We start from the raw sequence: 19,304 nt of genomic DNA on the forward strand, positions 1-19,304 counted from the left end.
GCCTCCAAATCCAGGATTTTTTAATCAAAAGAAGCACTTTGAGAGAAATGTAGTCTTTTTAATCCAGTAAAAACAAATTAGAATTTGTTTAGGAAAACAAAATTTTTATTTAAAGGAGCATTTTGATCATAGAAATTATATAGTTGTGATAATAGTGTATGTATTCTAAGTTTATTCTTTTGACAAGTGTGTTCACAGAGTTTAAGGATAAGGTGAAGAAACTTCTAGAAGTCTTCGGGTAGTGCTAATCCTGTGTGTTATATGCTGTAGAACAAGAGTGGGATTTATGATTTAGGTTCTCTTCTTGGCACGTCTCTAGATTCTCTGAGGTCAGATATTTTTTTCCTAATGACTTGAACTAGTCTGCTTGGTTTCATGATCTCTTCTGTGTAAAATATATTTAAACAACAGGAATTTTTAATGAGATTATTAAAATGTACGTAGAATCTTCTCATTTTACTGTGTAATTTCAAGTATGGGCTTTCTGTTTCATGATTGAAACTCAAACTAATAATTTGTATGTTCTTTTCACTCTTGCCATAATCTCTTAAAATTTTAACAAATTTTTATAGGAGATGGAAATATAATATTTACACCCCAATAATGTTTATTTATCAAAGATAAGTGTCCTACTAGCTTTTGATTTTGGAGTAAAATGGCCATCTAGGAATTATGTATAATAAAATGCTTAGGTTATAATGATTATCTCAAAGTTCATGCACAAAATTACTGAAATTCACTTGTAGGAGAACCCATAGACTATCTAGCCTCTTTTGTGCTTATTGGCCATATTCCAGACTTGTATTGGCTTTGTTTAATCCACTTTGCTCATCCAGGCTAGGAACAATATTTATGGTCAATTCTAGTTTTCATATTGTAAGGCTCCATTTCTTTTCAGAATATGAAAATTGAAATCAGTGAAATAGGAGGAAACCGCTAAGGAAATGTGTGTTCTTATAGTGAGAAGTGAAAGTTAAGTGTTTGATATGATGGAAGAGGAAAGAAATAAAAAAAATCTTAAGAACACTAGAAAGCACAACATAGTAGTCTGAAGTGATTCAGTGTAGAGCGAACAACCCCTCTCACATTGAGGGCCACAGTGTGTTGCTGTACGAGGTCTATGATACCTGACAGGATAGCCCTGGCCATTAAGAATTGACAGGATAGCCCTGGCCATTAAGAGTAGCTTAAACAGGATGCTGTATATCAATTTTATTGAGACAAGGGATTAATCTGTTAAGCTTAACTAAGTTAAATCTATAGATATAAAATAGTTTTTAGCCCAAATTAGTTAAATTTAGAAGTTTAGTGTCTAACATATAGTGGAAATATATTTATGTGGGATACATCACTCTTTGATAAAGCCAGAAAAGTTTCTGTGTATACGCTTAATTAGTTAAGAGAGTGGGAGTGACTGCATGTCAGGGTTCGGGGAGGGGGAGGAGGGAGAAAGAGAGAATCCCAAGCCCCTCATGTGGGGCTCAGTCTGATGACCCTGAGATCATGACCTGAGCCAAAAGCAGGAGTCAGGTGCTTAACCATCTGAGCCACCGAGGCACCCCTGTATATACTTTATTCTTAATGCATACATCTAAACTTACAGGGAGCTTTTAGGTAATAAGGCAACTTTGGTTTCATTTTTTGAAATAATAACAAATTATTTCAGGTGTTTTACTTCTTAAAATGAGAAAGTTTAGTATTTCCAGGTACCATGTAATAACTATTTTATTTAATTAGACATTTTATTTGTTTTATTTTTTTTAAGGTTTTATTTATTTATAGGTCAGAGAGAGAGAGTGCACAAGCAGGGGGAGCGGCAGGCAGAGGGAGAAGCAGGCTCCCCGCCAGCAAGGAGCATGAGGTGGGGCTCGATTCCAGGACCCTGGGATCATGACTTGAGCTGAAGGCAGACACTTAACCGACTGAACCTCCCTCGTGCCCCTAGTATATCATCTGTTTTTTATGGGACACTGAGCTTCTCTCAGCGTAAAGCTACCACCTTCCTAAGGGTCTCTTGATAAATGGAAAAGAGAGTCGGAAGACGCTGACGTGGGGACAGGCCTCATCTAACATATGACCCCAAGTCATACTTCCCTCTAGAACATGGACACACAGAGTGAGTGGCATGGCTCTCTCCAACTTTACTGAATAATTGGGAACAAAACAAAAGAAAATTATAAAATTTGAGAGAAGTAATTTAAACTGAAACTTAATTATAACTTTTGCCATCGTCCAAAAGAAGGTAATTTAAAGGAATTTCTTAATTTAAAAAATTCATGAGAAGTCTGCTCACAGTGAAGCCACCTCTTTGCGAAAGTCTCCTCATTGAAAGCTCGGCTTTTGAACCTGCATCTGCCATTCAGCAAATCCCATATCCTACCCTAGGGACTGGCTCTAAATGACTAACACCTGTCATCTTGCTCGCAGTAGTGCATTTCTCTAAGTCTAAATTTTTAATTCTAGAAAAATGCCCTGGGTGTCCCAGGAGTATAATCAAAAGCTAGCTAACAGAAGTCCACAATGGGTTGCATCTGAAGTTTTCACAGCAGGGTAAGTTGCAGACGTGCAACTTGATGCCTCAGAGTTCCTGAGGATTCACACACACACACACACACGCGCGCCTCAAAAACCAATTCCAAGAGACAGTAAATGCCATGTTATAGAGAAAAGTTCATGTGCTTTCACTGATGCTCAAGTTGAGAAGAAACTATACCACCTCTCATACCCTCTAACTCCAGCTCCTTAAATCATTGCAACTCAGAACAGTATGCGTCTGTCTTTCAGGAATGATCGTTTCCTTCTGTAGGACTCACACTGGTAGTTACTTTCCCCTGGTACCTTTAATTGTTGTTGTTACTGTGAATGGGGTAATTTTCTATTACTTTGTTTTAATGTGTTTAATTCTACTAATTTTATATGCTATTTGTATATCTGGACAGCTCCTTAAACCCTTAAGTTATGTGGAGTTCATTCGGTTCTTTTGGATTTTTTATATAGAATATTATGTCATCTATAAATAAGGATAGTTTTTCTCTTTCTTTATAATACATGTATCTCTTTTTTTTTAATCTATCGTATTTCTAAAGACCTCTAATGCCATGTTGAATAGATACGCAGCAGGAGTATCTCGGGTTGAATTAAGTCTTTCCTGTAAAGGCAAGAAGTTCTACCTTTCTAAGGTTTTGCTGCTTGTTTCATGCCCACTTTATGCGGCATATAGAATTTGTGATGCCTATTTTCATCTTCTTTTATTCCTTTTTGTTAAATTACAGATTTTAAACATCATGTTAAATATAAAAAATAATGCAGTTGGAATTGAGAGAATAAAATAAGGATTCAGACAAAATTAAGATGCTTTCCTGAAACAAGCTGTAGGAATAAATGATGTATCAATTTCCCGTGCCTGCTGTAACAAATTACCACAAACTTGGTGGCTTAAAATAATAGAATTGTATTCTCTCACAGTTCAAGGGTCTGGAAGTCCAAACTTCATATCCCTAGGCAGAAATCATGGTGTCAACAGGTTCATGGGTCCTTGAGGGGCTGTAGGGGAGAATCTGTTCTTTGCCACCTCTGGCTTCTGGTGGCTGTCAGCATTGCTTGATGTCTGGCTGCATCACTGGAATCTCTACCTGGATGGTCACATTGCCTCCTCCCTTCTGTATGGCAGATATCCCTGTGTCTCTTCTTTATAAGGACATTTGTGAAGGCATTTAGGTCTTATTTAAATAATTCAGGATAATCTCCTCATTTCAAGATCTTTAATCACATTTGTAAAACATTCACCATATAAGGTGACATTTCCAGGATCCAGGGATTAAGGACAGATATATTTAGGGGTTGCCATTCATCCCACTACTATCTGCTCACTGTCCCCTGCAAAATATTTTCACCTCATTTCAGTATCTCCACATGTCTCAGTCTATTATATCATCAACTCAAGGCAAAAGGCCCATCTCAATATCATCAGCTCCCAGTCCCAAATCTTATATAAATCATTGAAATCTATTGTAGGTGAGACTCAGCATGATTCATATGGGCAGACTTCTTCTCTATTGTGGGCCTGTGAAACTAGAAAGCAAGTTATCTGCTTTCAAAATAACATAGTAGAATAGACATAACTTTTCCAAAAGAGAGAAAGTGCAAGGCAGAAAGGAACCATTGGTCCCAAGCAATATTAATCTGCAACTTGATCACATCTGCAAAAACTTTACCAAGTTCCAGTGATTAGAATCACTTTGGGTGATTCTAGCCCAAGCAAATATGAAAATGTATTACAAAACTAGAATATTTAACATGGTTTGGTATAGTTCAGAAGTAACATATATAGAGAGAAAGGTGGAAATTTATTACAGAATTAACTGTGTAGGCAAACAAAGAGGGAAAAGTAGATTATTAAATTCTATTAGTATATATAATATGTATAAATATGAAGTGATTCAAGTAATAGAGTGTAAAATAGGATATTTTAAGGGCAAAAACAAAAGATATCCTGCTTAATTATGGAAAAAGAAGGATCTTTCTAAAAATGACTGAAAACTCAAAAAAAAAGGGTTGATATGTCTGAAATATAAAAATTTAAAACTCTACAAGGTAAACAAAAAGAAATAAAAAAACAAATTTGGGAAATACTTGCAATTGCGTGGCTTTCTCAATGCTAGCAAAAAATATAAAAGACCTGAAGGCAATTACCTGTATTCCCCTGTGAATTCCACAGCTTTTTCCTGTATGGTCTGGAAGGGTTCTAAACTCTATAATCCTGTTTTCTCATTCATAAAGTGTAGATAACAGTAGGTAACTCATAAAATTTTTGTGAAGATTAAATGAAATGCTACATGTAGAGCTCCTAAAATAGTGTCTTAAGAGTAGTAAATATTTAATTATTGCTAATTACTGTCGGTATGGTTATTAATATAAATATTTTTAATGTGCATAGACAAAATGGATAAAGGACTTGAATAGCTACTCCACACAAAAATAAATATGGATCAAAGTGTATGAAAAGATAATCAACGTCAGTCAATCATAAGGAAAATTTATTTAAACCGTTATGATATGCTGAATTTTTAAACTTAATTCTTTTATTTAAAGTGTAGTTTAACCAAAGAAAAAGATCGTTATCAGTTTGACAGCTTAAAGTTCTTCAAGGGAGATTCTAAGCACATCGTTTCTGAATTTTTTTTTTCAGAGAAATTGGATAGAAATAGAAGAGTCCTTTAAAACCCTTGAGGCTATATGTAGGGTGATTGTGATGTAGAAACTGCTAGTAGCATTCCAGAGAGTGCTCATTGCTGAGAACATGTAAGATCTTCAAGGATGAATGGCTGTGGTAGAGCTGGAAACATACATCTAAGTCTACACCAGAGCTTTCGTATCTTATATTTTCGTTAGAAGTGACAGACCCCTCTAGTGAAGCAAATGGTGCTGGCTCACATGGTTAAGGCTAAGCAGGGATGCCATTGCATATGTATTAGAATGATAAAATTTAAAAAAATTGCCGAGGATTGTTGTGGATGTGGAATCTTGGTAAAGATGTGGAGTAATTGGAACTCTCGAAAATTACTGGTAGAAGTGCAAAATGGTACAAGTTACCCTGCAAAATAATGTGGTAATTTTTTATAAAGTTAAATATAAATTTTATCATACAGCTGGGCAGTCTCAATCCTATGTATTTACTCAAAAGATATAATCACACATGTCTGTGAAAAGAATTGTGCTTTAAACTTCATAGCAGCTTTATTCCTAAAATGTCAAATGCCAACAGTTAGTAAGTAAACAAATTGTGGTATATCTATTCAACTGAATACTATTTAGTAATAAAGGGTGACAAACCACTGGTAGTTGAACAAATGACCAAATCTTAAACATGTTACAGTAAGTGAAGAAAGCCATAAAGGAGTACTTTTAAATTCCATTTATGGGAATTTTTAGAAAAAGGAATCTACAATGACAGAAAGCAGATGGGTGTCTTTTGAGGGTGGTGATGGGGATATGTGTAAGTATAAAAGTATATAAATACAGAGGGCATTAGAGAACTTTTTGGAGTGGTAGAAATTTTCTATATCATGTTTGTGAAAGTGGTTATTGTATCCCTTTGTTCAAACTCATTGAATGGTATACTTAAAATTGATGAATTTTGTGGTATGTTAATAATACCTCAAAAAAATCCATTGGAAATATTTAGTAGAGTTTGTTATAGGTGCAGGTGTCTCAGTGCTTTTATTTTCTCAATTTAAAATGTTATGATCCACAGAAATAGTCAGAAATTTTAAATTAATAACTTAAAATGTAACTTTGGATATTTAGAGTGACTTTATTTTTTAACAAATAAAATAATAAGCCCTTATAGGAAAAGAAAAATCACTCATCAGAAAAGTAACAGTAACAGCTAAGAAGCTGATTCTCTGATATATGAATATTTGTATATTGTGTGTGTGTATATAAATTACTACTTTCTGCTACTTAGAAAATTAACATGATATTTAAATTTGTTTTGCTTTAATAAAGATGGATTTATTTTATTTTTATTTCTTAAATCTGATTTTAAGTTTTAAATTAATTTAAAATAAAAGTATTTTATAATTTCAGGAAATAATAAAACCAATTTGAGAGTCATTGAACACATATTTCAAAATTATGCAACTTAACTATGTTCTGGCATCCCCTTTTACTTTCAGTAAAATTCTGATGTGGATATAAAGTATATGAACACCTCAGCTATACAAAACAATCTCAAAAAATCTCACCAAAATACTATAATACGTATCAGTTACCTCTTTTAAAGATAAGGAAGTTGTGACTTACAGTGAATAAGTAATTTACTCAAAGTCACAAGTCTTGGAAGTAAGAGTCTGTCTAAATTTAAAGTTTGTCCGTTCTAGAGTATGGAAGTTATGTTGATTAATTTTTGTTCCTTATGAGTGTGGTGCATAGAGACAGAAAGGGCAAAGTTTATGTAAAACCTGACACTATTTTTCTTATTTGGTCTCCTGTTAGGGAGTCCTAAGTGTCTCTGAAATATGGCTGCTGGATAAGTTTACAGTGTTTGGCAGTTCTTTTTTAGCCTCTTGGGGTTATGCCAAAGGGATAGGGTCCCATGGGAATTTGGTCTGAATTCTCATCCAGGTGAACACCTGCTGTCATTGTGTCTTATCAGTCCTGTAGTTAGCAATGCCAACTTTCTCTTTGTGGTGAAACCCATTCAACACATGGAAAAGGCATGCCAGTGTTCCTTACTAGTTTTTATTTATCCCCTCTTTTACTACATGAGCCATTGCCCAAGTATCTTGGAGATAGAGCTAACATTCAGTTTATCCTTGGCTATTTGGTGTTCTATATTTCTGGGAGTTTACTCAGTTATAGTCCAGTTTAATTAAATGATCTTCTTCAGATACTCTCTCTTTTCTTCTCCTTTGCCTTTTCTCTCCTTTCTTTTTTCCACTTTGTCTCTTTTATGTTGCTTTGAGAAGGAAGATATCTGTTATTGCAAAAATATGTGCTTGTGAAGCAAATTATACTACACAGTCTATTTTTAAAATTCTTAGTTCTCTACGTTAGCAGGAACAAATAATTCAAGCAGAAGTAAATTCAATGATGGTCTCCCTATGGATAACCAATATTGATCATCCATTCTTAGGACTTGAATCATATTCTTTTGCTTTTTGTTCAACTGGTCTGCTGGATGTATGCATTTAATTATAAGGTATTACAAATTGATTTTGAACCAGATTAGGGATAAAGTCAAAATAAATGTTTTTTTAAAAAAATTAATGATCAAGGCACATAATATATCATAAATAGCCCAGCTCACGTTTTTATCTGTAATTTCATATCACAATAAGACAACATTCTAAGATGGAATGTATTTATGGCTTATTAGTGAGAACTAAAAAAAAGAGGAAGAAACTCTGTGACTGGATTTGAGAGCTATTGAACCAATAAAAGTGAACCATCTTGATATTCCTACTTCTTAACAAACCAGGAAGTTGACCGTGTATATAGAACAAAGATATCTTAGAATATCAAACCATACAGGGGTTTTTATAGTAGCTTTTTAATAAGTATCTCTGTGTACACCTGTCTATATCTTTGTGTCCTTTTCTCTTGTGGATTAATTCAATTACTTAATGATTTTTAGAGGATAAAATGTACAGAAAAAATTACAGTGCTATTACAGCTTTATCTTGTAGGGAAAAGCAACTCGGTCTGCCATCTGCAGTGGGCATTGGTCCCTCTCTTGTTGTGCCTCATGCTTTGTTATGCATGAGTAAGCACATTAGCCTTTTCATTTCATTCATTAGACTTTTAATCCTTGATTAGTGTTTTCGAGATTCTCTCAAATACACAACTTCTTTATTTCCTTTGTGTTTGGTTTTTCTTTTTTTTCTCTTCTGCACTATGAAACAAAATTAACAGTTAATCCAAACAATAGCCCTGTTTCTATTGAGATGACTGGTAAATATATTAGTTTCTCATTGGAGTGATTAATCATGTGTAGATGAAGAATGGGAAAATATCTTCTTGCTTGGAATATAACAGAGGCAACTGTTTAAAGTCAGCAAGGACAGTCTGTGTTTGAAAAGCTTGAATCGCAATCTTCCACCAATCTCACATGCTCAGTGTGATTCTGTCTCATAGAAACTCTGAATGGATTTCTTAAAAGAAGGAAATCCATTAGGGTTCAGAACTGGTGCATTTGGAGTCTCAGAGTCTAGTTACACTTGTCACCAATTCTCCAGAAATATTTTTTTTTTCTCTTTGTTGCTTCCTTTTCTCCATTAAGCAAAATAAGATATGTCAGAACGTTGCTTGTGGAGTGAACAGTTAATAATTACACATTCAAGACACTCTTAGCAAACTTTGAAGTCCTGTATTATACTTTATTATATATGCACCCTCACACTATCTTTTTACTCATAATTAATCTCACAGGACTAGAAACTACTCCACCTGATTACTCCTCCACTTAGGCCATCCTTCCAGCTACGTGTAACAATATTTTCAACTACTTTTTAACATTTATGTTCATAGACACTATCTTAAACATACTTTGATCATGAGGCCAAAGCCAGGTAATAAAGGAGATAGATAAATTAAATAGAAATCAGCTCCTAGAAGTCACTATGACAAGTAACCAGTGGTGAAATGATGACATAAATCACACGTACACTAAATTTGTGTAGATTACTCATTTTTGCCTAATTTCAGAATATCTTCTTGGCAATGATACTGTTAAGAAAGAGTTAATTTAAAAATATTGTTAATTAATTTTTGTCTCTTAATCTTTATTTCCACAAGATAGTAGGATCATAAACTGCCTCATTTTTCTTTTCTTTTTCTCTCTTTAGGACGCTTCCATTGCACACAGATTCCACATCATGAGAGAAAAACACCCAGAAAAATTCAACAGTAGGTAAGGTAACAAATGATAAAATTATAATTGCGGTTGCTGTTGATGAATTATGTCATGAAAAGGATCACTATAAAACATTTTACATATAATGGCTGAATAACATTGGGGGTGTGTGTAAGTATTGAGACAAAACTGTAAATGAATTTAATTTTTCCTTTGGTTTTAATGGGACTATGAAGAGGAATGTAGTGGTCATCTCTAGTCCATTATCATGTGTTGAAAAGAAGAATTTCAAGTACATATAAGGTGAAAATAATAAGATATATGGGAAGTCTTTACATGGCTAAGGATATGAGAGTGATCTTCTTAAATCCCAAAGAAAAACATGGGATTGTGATTTGATAATGCTGAGTAACTATGTATTGCAAAAGTATCAGGTAAGGCCTGGCATCTTTGTACTGTCCATGGTATTGGCCTCAACTAAATGGAAAATAAACCAGAGAATTATCAATGCTAACATAAACTAACTGTAAAGATTTATTCTTCAAGGAGAAGAGCCTTGACGATCAGAATTAGTTTTGGTACTGTAGTAATACACATTTTTCCCTTCCAAATGTGGATGTTGACACTTACGGATATTCAGGGATATAGGGAAAGTTTTGGTTTTGTATCTTTCCCATTTTTAGACAGAAGGCTATCTCCTCTCCACCCCTAGAAAAATGGGATAGAAAAAGTGAATCCTCTTTGCTTCAATGGTACCCATTTCTACTATGTTCATTTCACAAACATACAAATTCATAATCCGCCTTTCTATGTAGATATTTAAGTGACTTATATATTAATGTTCAAAACCCAAGGCTCTGTAGTCCCTGTATTTGGCTAGTTTAACAACCCTGGAAATCATAAATCATGATATTACGTTTTGCCTTTTCTGTCATAGTTCAGCCAGGTACAATTGTTGTTTTGAGGAAAATGGAAGAAGTGTCTATATGAGTATGTACACATGCAACATCGTATCTTTAGAGGGATTCGCAAAATCTCTTAACTCTGGTTCCTCCTGGAAAAGGGGACTAAATGGTTGGGGTGGAGATTAAATGTTTACTGCATACTTTCTTGTGTGAATTTTGTGCCATGTGTATTATAAAATTTAGTAGAAATCTCATTAAAATTTTGCACCTGCAAGTTTTCTTTATATGTAGTATAGACATTTTCATTTTACAAGATTTAATTTTATTTCATGAACTACATGAAAATAAATTGATCTAACAATGAAACCATATTGTAGATTTCATCACATGATAATATACTTTGAATGTCCTGGAAATGAACATAATTGTTAATGTACATAAAACCATATTATACAATCTAGCCTGTGCTTAGTCAAATGCCATTCCATGAAGCGTTCATATGTTGATATTCTTATATTGAAATAGATTTCAAGCAAAAAAATAATTGTTGTTTGAGAATGAGGAATGCAGTGTCCCCCATCCAGGAGTTTCACAATTTAAAAGCCCATTAAAGGCTTTAAGAAATACATGGGGCGGAAAGTTTGATAATAATAAGGCATTTTTGTTTCAGACTTAGCAGAGAGAGAGAGAAAGGGAGAAACAGAAGAGATGGGGCCAGAGGGAAGAAAGGAGAATTAAAAGTATAGAGAAAGCGTATCAATATATTTATGTGATAATCAAATTGACATACTATATATAAGAATGCCAATAAGATCCTCTCTCAAGTGTCTGAGGTTAATGCTATCTGTTCTCCAGAATAATTTTAATTCTTCTTAATAAGACTCCTATTCACATATATCTACTTGATTTTTTATTATTGATTGCAGTACTAATTTATGACATTCCTCACTGCCCAATAGTGGTACTGCAATGTGTTTGTACATCCCAATGTATTTAAAAGGTGTTAAACTATATCCTGTTGAAGCTTACTTGTAAATTTGAGGGATGAAGAAATCTTGCATCGCTTAAAGGGAATATTTCATTTGGAACAGTGATAATACAGAAAAGACCTTTTGGATTGACACAGCTCACATGTTTCTATTGTGAGTTCAGAGAATGCCAGGGGTATAGTAGATGCGCAGTGCGTTATCTGTTTTTCAGCTAACAGCTCTAGAATCGCATATATTACCAGGTCAGTTAGGCATATACATTTCAATCTATTCTTTTGCAGATTGTCTTCAGTCAGAATTACAAGCATTTAGATAATTCCCTAAACTATAATACGACATATTCAGAATACGAAAATTTTCTAATAAATTTTTATGAGGAAGATATGCCACATGTTGTGCACAAGCAATTTCATACTTAAAAGGGCGGATTTTCAGATTTCAACTGTGAGACACGTTCAGCAATAGCACTCTTTCATATTTTGAGGAATTTGCAAATGGATTTTTTTAAATACTCCTAATAAGGGTGTTTCAGATCAGATCCCTTGTCACAATAAATCATATGCCATTAATATTATCCTCTAGCATGCTCACCTTGAAATTCATTTATATTTTAAAGAACCTGATGTTTCTAACATTATCTTAAGGAAATTAATTACCAAAATATATAGTTCTCTCTCTGTTTCTTCTGACAGAAATTGAAAGAACTAGGAAAGATAATGATTTTTCCGGTGCTTAAGAGAGTGCTAGTAGAGAGGTTTATATCATATTCTTTTCCAAATTTTTACGTAAATCTAAGTTAACTGTTAAAAGAAAGTATGCTATTTAACTTTCTAAACTTTTAAGATATTCTTCAAACTAAAATCTTATTATTTTAGAGTATTTATGTTACTATTATTTAAAACCATTTATTATATGATATCCGTATTTAAAACATTAACTTGACTATTACTATTAACAGTCACATTTGTGCTCTTATAATAACATATGTAACTGGTTCTCCTGTTCTCTTAAGAGTAGAGCATTGTATCCCTTCTCAGCCTTTTGGCTAAGATCAGGTGTAGAATAGAGCACTGTAAGTTCTTACTTTAAAAAAATGATATTAGGGGCGCCTGGGTAGCACAGTTATTAAGTGTCTGCCTTCGGCTCAGGGCAAGAGCCCAGCGCTCTCACTCCCCCTTCTCGTGTTCCCTCTCTCGCTGGCTGTCTCTGTCTGTCAAATAAATAAATAAAATCTTTAAAAAAATGATATTAATTGTTGTATGCTGACACACTAAAACATCCATCCGTTAAAATGATCATTATGAAGGCTTATAATAATTCTGAAAAAAATACAAAACTGTTTAATTCCATGAGACAAATCTTGCAACATTGTCAAGGACTTACAAGTAATATGCAGAATGGAACTAGTTATAGAAAAAGTATTAGTGATCTAACAAAGATTTATTAATATTGTAGTTATAGCCTATTGTCAAAGAACTAATTCGAGTTTTTAATGAACAACACTTGATACCATTTGCCAGCAAACACTGATGGCCCTCAGTGCCCCACAAAGATACTATTTCACTAAGTCCATGCCTAAGTACTTACTTAAAAGTATCTGATCTCAAACCCTCTCAATGAGACAAAGATAGTTTTCTTAGCCTCCTTTTCAGAGGAATATACTTCATTCCTGTTCTACTTTCTGCTTTTTATGAAGAAATCTACAACTAGAAAACTGAAATTGGTGTGTGAATTTAAATAAAGCAGTTTAACTCATAATCTGCATAGTGGTATCAGATATGTCAAAGGGCCTTACCCTGCACATGTGTGCAGGAAGACACAAAACTGACAAATGGGGTATACCAGACGTATACTTCATCACTATATTAATAAACTCTAATATAAAAAAAGAAGGTAGCCTCTCCAAATTACCCAAGAAATTAATGACAGACATGAATTTAGAAAATTTGCCTATGTCTTTAAAATCACTCTTGTTCTGTGGAGTGATTCTCTCTGTCTTTTTTCTTTTTTTTTTTTTTCTTGACAGTAGGCTTGATGAGATCATAGGATGAGACTCTTTCTGGGACTTTAGTATCTATACAGGGCATGGAACATAATGAGCATTTTGTAGATATTTGCTAAATTTATTTACTAAATTAATTATTATTGAGTGGTATATTTGTCTTTTAAATACTTAACTACTTTTATAGTTCACCCTTTTTATAGTGCCAAAAATGTAATAGAAAAAATAAAGTTGAAATATACCTAGAATGAGTTTTCATTCTAAATAACTGTTCTTTCAGGTACTAATAATGCCTTTTAGTTTTTCAGTACAGTGTTCATGTATTTCATTTCCAAAGACTTGTTAATAAACAAGTAAGGATCCTACTGTGTAAATCTCTGAGCACTGTCAATGTCTTGCTAATGAATAATACAAACTTTGTAGATTTGTTTAGCACTTGTTATCATCAACTTTATAGGTCAGCAATATATAATTATCAACCATTTACTAATATTTTCCTGGTGATGGTGAACTGAAGACTGAGTATAAAAAATCACTCCCTCTCTTTCTCAGTATAAAAAATCACTCCCTCTCTTTCTCTCTCTGTCTCTGTAGTAATTTTGTAAGTTGTGTACATGTGATATTAAGCTAAAGACAATAAAATAGATTTTGCATAAATGATAAAACACATTTTACAGAAGCTAATATTTTATTTGTCAAAATAACTTATAAAATATTCTTGTTGATTTTGAAGTGCCAGTTTTATACCTGTATTTACTTTAAACCATGTATATCTATTCTTAACTTGGAAATTATATTTTTCCATATATTCCATACTACAATGAATGTGACATACTATAATTTCCAAGTTAATAGAGAAATAAAACCTCTGAATCTTTTTTTTTTTTTTAACTTTTTACCTTGGTGTTACAGAGACAAAGCAGACAGACAAGAATAATGAAATAAAATTGTTGATTATTATCTAGACAGAAAAGTTCCAGCTAAAGTTCTAGAATAAAATGTGGGGTTAAGAATAAAATAATATTTCAGTAGTGATAGAAAAATGCTGTATCATAACCAGATATTTCTATTTATTACTTAAAGACCAATGAGAAGTTGTTTCTCTAAATTCAGTAAAATGAATTTTTCAGAGCTTTAAGAGCAATACTCAAATTGTATTCTATCATGATGACATATTCATATATCTAATTTTCTTCATATACTGTAAATATTTTTAAAACGTGTTTAATAAAAGCCAATTAAAATTATCTTTCAATGAATTTCATGATATAGTGTTTTACATACATATTTTACATTATTTTTGAGTCAATCACAGTATGGCAAATAAGATATTCCTTCTGTTTTTCCTCTGGACTTTTTTAGTATATGTATTTATAGAATTTCGTTTGTAGTAATTCATCTTTTCTTATACTTTGAAATTAACAGAAATTAAAATTTTTTACATAATTTTTATTGGTATTTTAAAATTTGTAGAATAATTGATTTTTTAAATTAAAGACATATTCATATTCCATTAAAAACAATGTAACTGAAGACAGAATGGAGTCTGCATTGTTTTTAAGGCATTTGATCTCACTTTTGTAACCATCAGTCAAGACAGCTTCATGATCGTATAGTGAAACATTTTATCTATTTAAGAATATACATAATTCCACTTTACGTAAGGGGTACCATCTTTTATAAACTAGGGAAATGGTACTACTGATATTAAAAGTTAAGCATTTTCATTTTTAGTATGTTGAATAAAATATTCATTAGAAAAGTCGGCGTTGTACAGGGACTTTTTGGACAAAATTATATGCTTGTGAGAATTCTGTGTCCTAAATCATTTTTTATGTTTTCATTTTCTGTGTACCTAACCAATTTTGGTCTTTTTAAAATATAGAAACATGCTCATTTTTCATTCTCACTTAGAATGACTACTCAATTATATCTTTTAAATAATATTTCTTTAAATTTTTTGTGTTAGCACTATTACTAAATCAGTGTTCCCATATAACTAAACTATGATCTGTGTATAAGCCAGTTAGTGTATAGATAAATGGGTAATATATAGATATATATGCATACATATACATTTGTGATGCATAGATTTACATATATGTGTACATATATATTTTCTGAGAGTTTCACTTTTTTATATTATGTAAATTTTTCATAATTATATATATTCTTATTTATAAGATAAGGCTTTTAAAATAATTTTGTAGTTGAGCCATTCTGTTAATATATTTTCATTTGTGTGTTGAAACACATATAAATATTTTATCTAAGCAGGTAGAAATATGAATGGTTAAATGGGTCAGAGTTGTGTGTACACTGATGCAGGGGATTCATTTCACCTGAATCTTCCTGCATCATTTCCTGGTCTCATTAAACCAGAATGCCAATTATTCCACTTCAAAATCATGTGTATAAGATAGTTCTTTGGAATGGAGGATAAATAAGGAAGAGATCCAATAACTTTCCTTCCTTCCTTTTTTGCCTCTCACTGTTCTCGCCAAAGTTTTTATTTTTGCTCTCTCTCTCTCTTTTTTTCTTTCTTTCTTTTCCACTGCAGTAACACAAGTATCAGTGAAGGTCCTGAAGTTTGGATAAAATAGTGCTCATCTGCTGTTGATTTGGTTGATTACTTATTCTGCAGACACTTATTAAAGGAGCTTTTTCTTGTATTATGGGCATCCAGCTAGACACTGAATCTTTCATATCTCTGAGGCAAATGGATTTGGGGTTACATAGAAAACTTAGATAGGGATAGGTTCTGCAGAAAAATATAAACAGGAAGAAAAGGTTACATTGGATTAATACAGAGGAGAGGATATTGGGCCTCCCAAGTTAAGGTGACCATTGAGTGTGTATGTATATATATATATATATACATACACACACATATGTAGGGGTTGCTTATATGTTCTCTGATTTAGCTGAAGAAGAAGAAACATTTATTTCTAGTTTCTGTTTGCAAGATACTTACATTTTATTAGTATCATTTTCATGCAAATATTCTAAAAATTTTCTTGTTTGATTTTTGCCTTTCTTTTCCTAGGATTTGTGTTTTTGCTTTACATGAATTTGCATGTGTTTTATGCAAAAGTTTCATATACACACACTCACCTACACACATACAAGCACATAGTCTCTTCCTAAGATACCAAATTAAGAAAAGAGATTTGTAAAGTAACAGTAGATAGGGATGTCTACAAAATCACAACTGAATAATCCAAGATACAGTGTATTTTCTTATAGGAAAGAATACTAAACAGTAAGAAAGGAGTTTAGGGGAAGCATTTCTACCCATTATTACAGATTTGATGCCTACATGGAAACTTTTGGGAAATATTTGTAAAATTAAAACACTTAAGTAAATTATTTCTTCTTTGTTACAAGGTGACAGCATATATATATGTTTACACACACATATATTTGTGTATATTAGATTTATATAGTTATATATATATATATATATATATATCAATTAGTATTTAGTAAATAAATGATCAATTTTTAGGCAAAAACCAAAGATAAGCTTAGCCAGCAGTTAAAGCTGCTGTTTCTGGAAACCTTATCCCTAGTTTACAAAGTGCTTTTGTGTTAAAAACACTAAAGCTCCCATTTCCTTTGTGTTCAGCCCTACTCCCTTTTTCAGATTAGTCTGTCAAACTGTGACACGAGCCAGTTGTGCTCTGGGGACTGAGGGGATCCACTAAACTAATTAGACAATGGACAGCCGACTTTGGGGAATGAGCCTTTGACATTGACCAATGTCAATGACAGAAATTTTTCTTTCAATACTCATAGATATTTGGAATTGGATATCATCCGATTGTTACATTTTTTAGTATAGATACAGCCAGTTCCATATAAGTTCATTAATTTGATATTAAGTTTGAATATCTAATTTATAATATCCATATGCTTTGGAATTTGCTGTGTCAAGAATATAAGTGTTTTTTGGTTGTTATAGAATAAAATCTCTTGATTCTTGGTAGAAATTATCCCTGGGAACAATTTTGAGAACACTTTTTATATCACCGTTTTATAGGACATATTAAGTATAAAGTAAGTCTATCTTGAACTCTTTCCAAAGAGGTTAATCCCTTCATTATAAGGTAATTTTACCCCGACTAATCCTCTGGCCTGGCTAACTGGGACTAATTCGGTGCCCTCTGTTGCTCTTGCTCTACCTGAGCGTTAGTTACTAATTCCTTTCCTTTTGGAGTACATATTCTTAGATGGGTATGTTCAGCATTATTTTCTGACTGAGAATAAGTAATCCTAATATATTAACCTCAAATGGCTAATATACTTTAAAAAAAGAATTCCCTGACAAAAATTAAAAAAAAAATTTTAATAGAAAAATAATATTCTCACTTAGGCAACATTTTGAAGTTTGTATATTCTGTTTTATTTTTCTACGTGACTAGTGTTTTCACAAAGTAGAGAATCTTAAGCAACACACACACACACACACACACACACACACACACGTCCTAAAATATGAAGAAATTATTTCCTTGATGGGTAAGATTTCTGAAGAGAATTAGCAGAAGTACAATATCTTGACTTATTTTAACTTTTAATTCTAATTTCTCTGAATTTTCTCTCTTCCCATCTCTGCTTCTAGCAAGAAAAATACCAGAAACTCTATATAGCTTTATTGTATTTTTTAAGATCTTATTTGACAAACACCTATAAGGGGCCAAAAATATGCTAAGAATTGTCAAGGTATCCCTGTTACTACTGTTTTATAACAAGATATTTGTCACCATATAACTAGGGTTCAATTTCCTTTACCCATTAAGATTGTTCCCATGTTGTCTATGCCCTCACTAATGGCTTCCTACGGCTTGTCGTTGTCTACCTGTCCCCTCTAGATTCTGTTCATCCTTCAGTTTCAAAGCAAATGTCACATGTTTTCTGTTTTTATTGTGGCAACATTCCACTTCCACATACCAAAATCTCTTCTGTTTACCATGGCTACATAACAAACTACTTGATAGCTTGGCGATATAAAATAGCCATTTTTTTATGTGGGTAGTTTCTATGGGTCAGCATTTCAAACAGGGTGAAGCAGGGATGACTTGTCTCTTTCATCATGTCTAGCCCCTCAACTGGGGAGAAAGGATTGGAAGTGATTGGATTGGCTGGTGGTTTCTCTCATGTCTGGTGGCTGATGCTGGTTGTTGGTTGAGACCTTACCTGGAGCACTGTGTGAGTCAGGTCCTCCCTCTCCTTCCTCTGTCTTTTGTTCCATTCGGGCCCTTAGCAGTTTAGATGATGCCTACCCATACTGGGGAGGGTCATCTACTTTACTGAGTCCTCCAGCTGAATGCTAATCTCATCCAGAAACTTTCACACTCACACACACACACACAGAAGTAATGTTTAATCTGGGCACCCTGTGGTCAGTCAAGTTGTCACGTAATATTAACAATCACAGCACCTGCAGATGGCTTCTTTGTGTCACCCAGCCTTTCTCACAGTGTGATGGCTTAGGATAGCCGTACTTGTGAATGGCAGCTCAGGCCTCCACAAGTGAGTGTCCCGAGAGAACAGGAGGAAGCTATATGCCCTTTCTTCACTTAGCTTGGAAAGTCTTATAGTTTCACATTCACTGTACTTTTATTGACAGATTTTTATCATCACCAAACTGATCGGACTATTCATCATTGAATATTAATCCTGCATCTATTTCCTTATTCCATTACTCTCTCCATCCTCATAGTTCCCATTTCCAACATTCCCCCATTCTTTTCAAGCCTTCTCGATTTACTCTTAGAGACGACCCTGACTTCTCTTTCAATAAGAAAAAATAAAAAACACCCAGTAGAAAGTGATGAACTTAACTCCCAATACCAAAGCAACAATGTGTCTACATCCACATTCTTCCTTCCCTCATCCTTCAAACAGGGTGGATAAGCTAGCTTTCCGTTAGTCTAGGGCCACCGCACCTTGTGACCTGTGTCTGTTCTGTCTCACCGCTACCCTCTGTTTCCCTCAACCTTGAAGCAGACTTTACCCCTCTCTGCTATGTCTTTCTTGCCTTACCACTG

At 33.3% G+C, this 19,304-nt stretch overlaps 1 protein-coding gene across 6 annotated transcripts in view; it reads left to right on the plus strand.

The window, feature by feature from the left end:
• The window catches only part of DGKB (diacylglycerol kinase beta), a 682,497-nt gene that overhangs the window by 379,472 nt on the left and 283,721 nt on the right, over nt 1-19,304 (plus strand). For all 6 annotated transcript variants that reach the window (XM_087861011.1, XM_087861009.1, XM_087861012.1 and 3 more), the window contains one exon: nt 9,348-9,412. In XM_087861011.1, coding sequence (XP_087717137.1) covers nt 9,348-9,412 — 65 coding nt within the window. The remainder of the gene's footprint in view (nt 1-9,347; nt 9,413-19,304) is intronic.

The sequence above is a fragment of the Ursus americanus genome, chromosome 3 (assembly GCF_024610735.1).
Source record: "Ursus americanus isolate L20-20 chromosome 3, mUrsAme1.1.p, whole genome shotgun sequence".
Lineage (NCBI taxonomy): Eukaryota > Metazoa > Chordata > Mammalia > Carnivora > Ursidae > Ursus > Ursus americanus.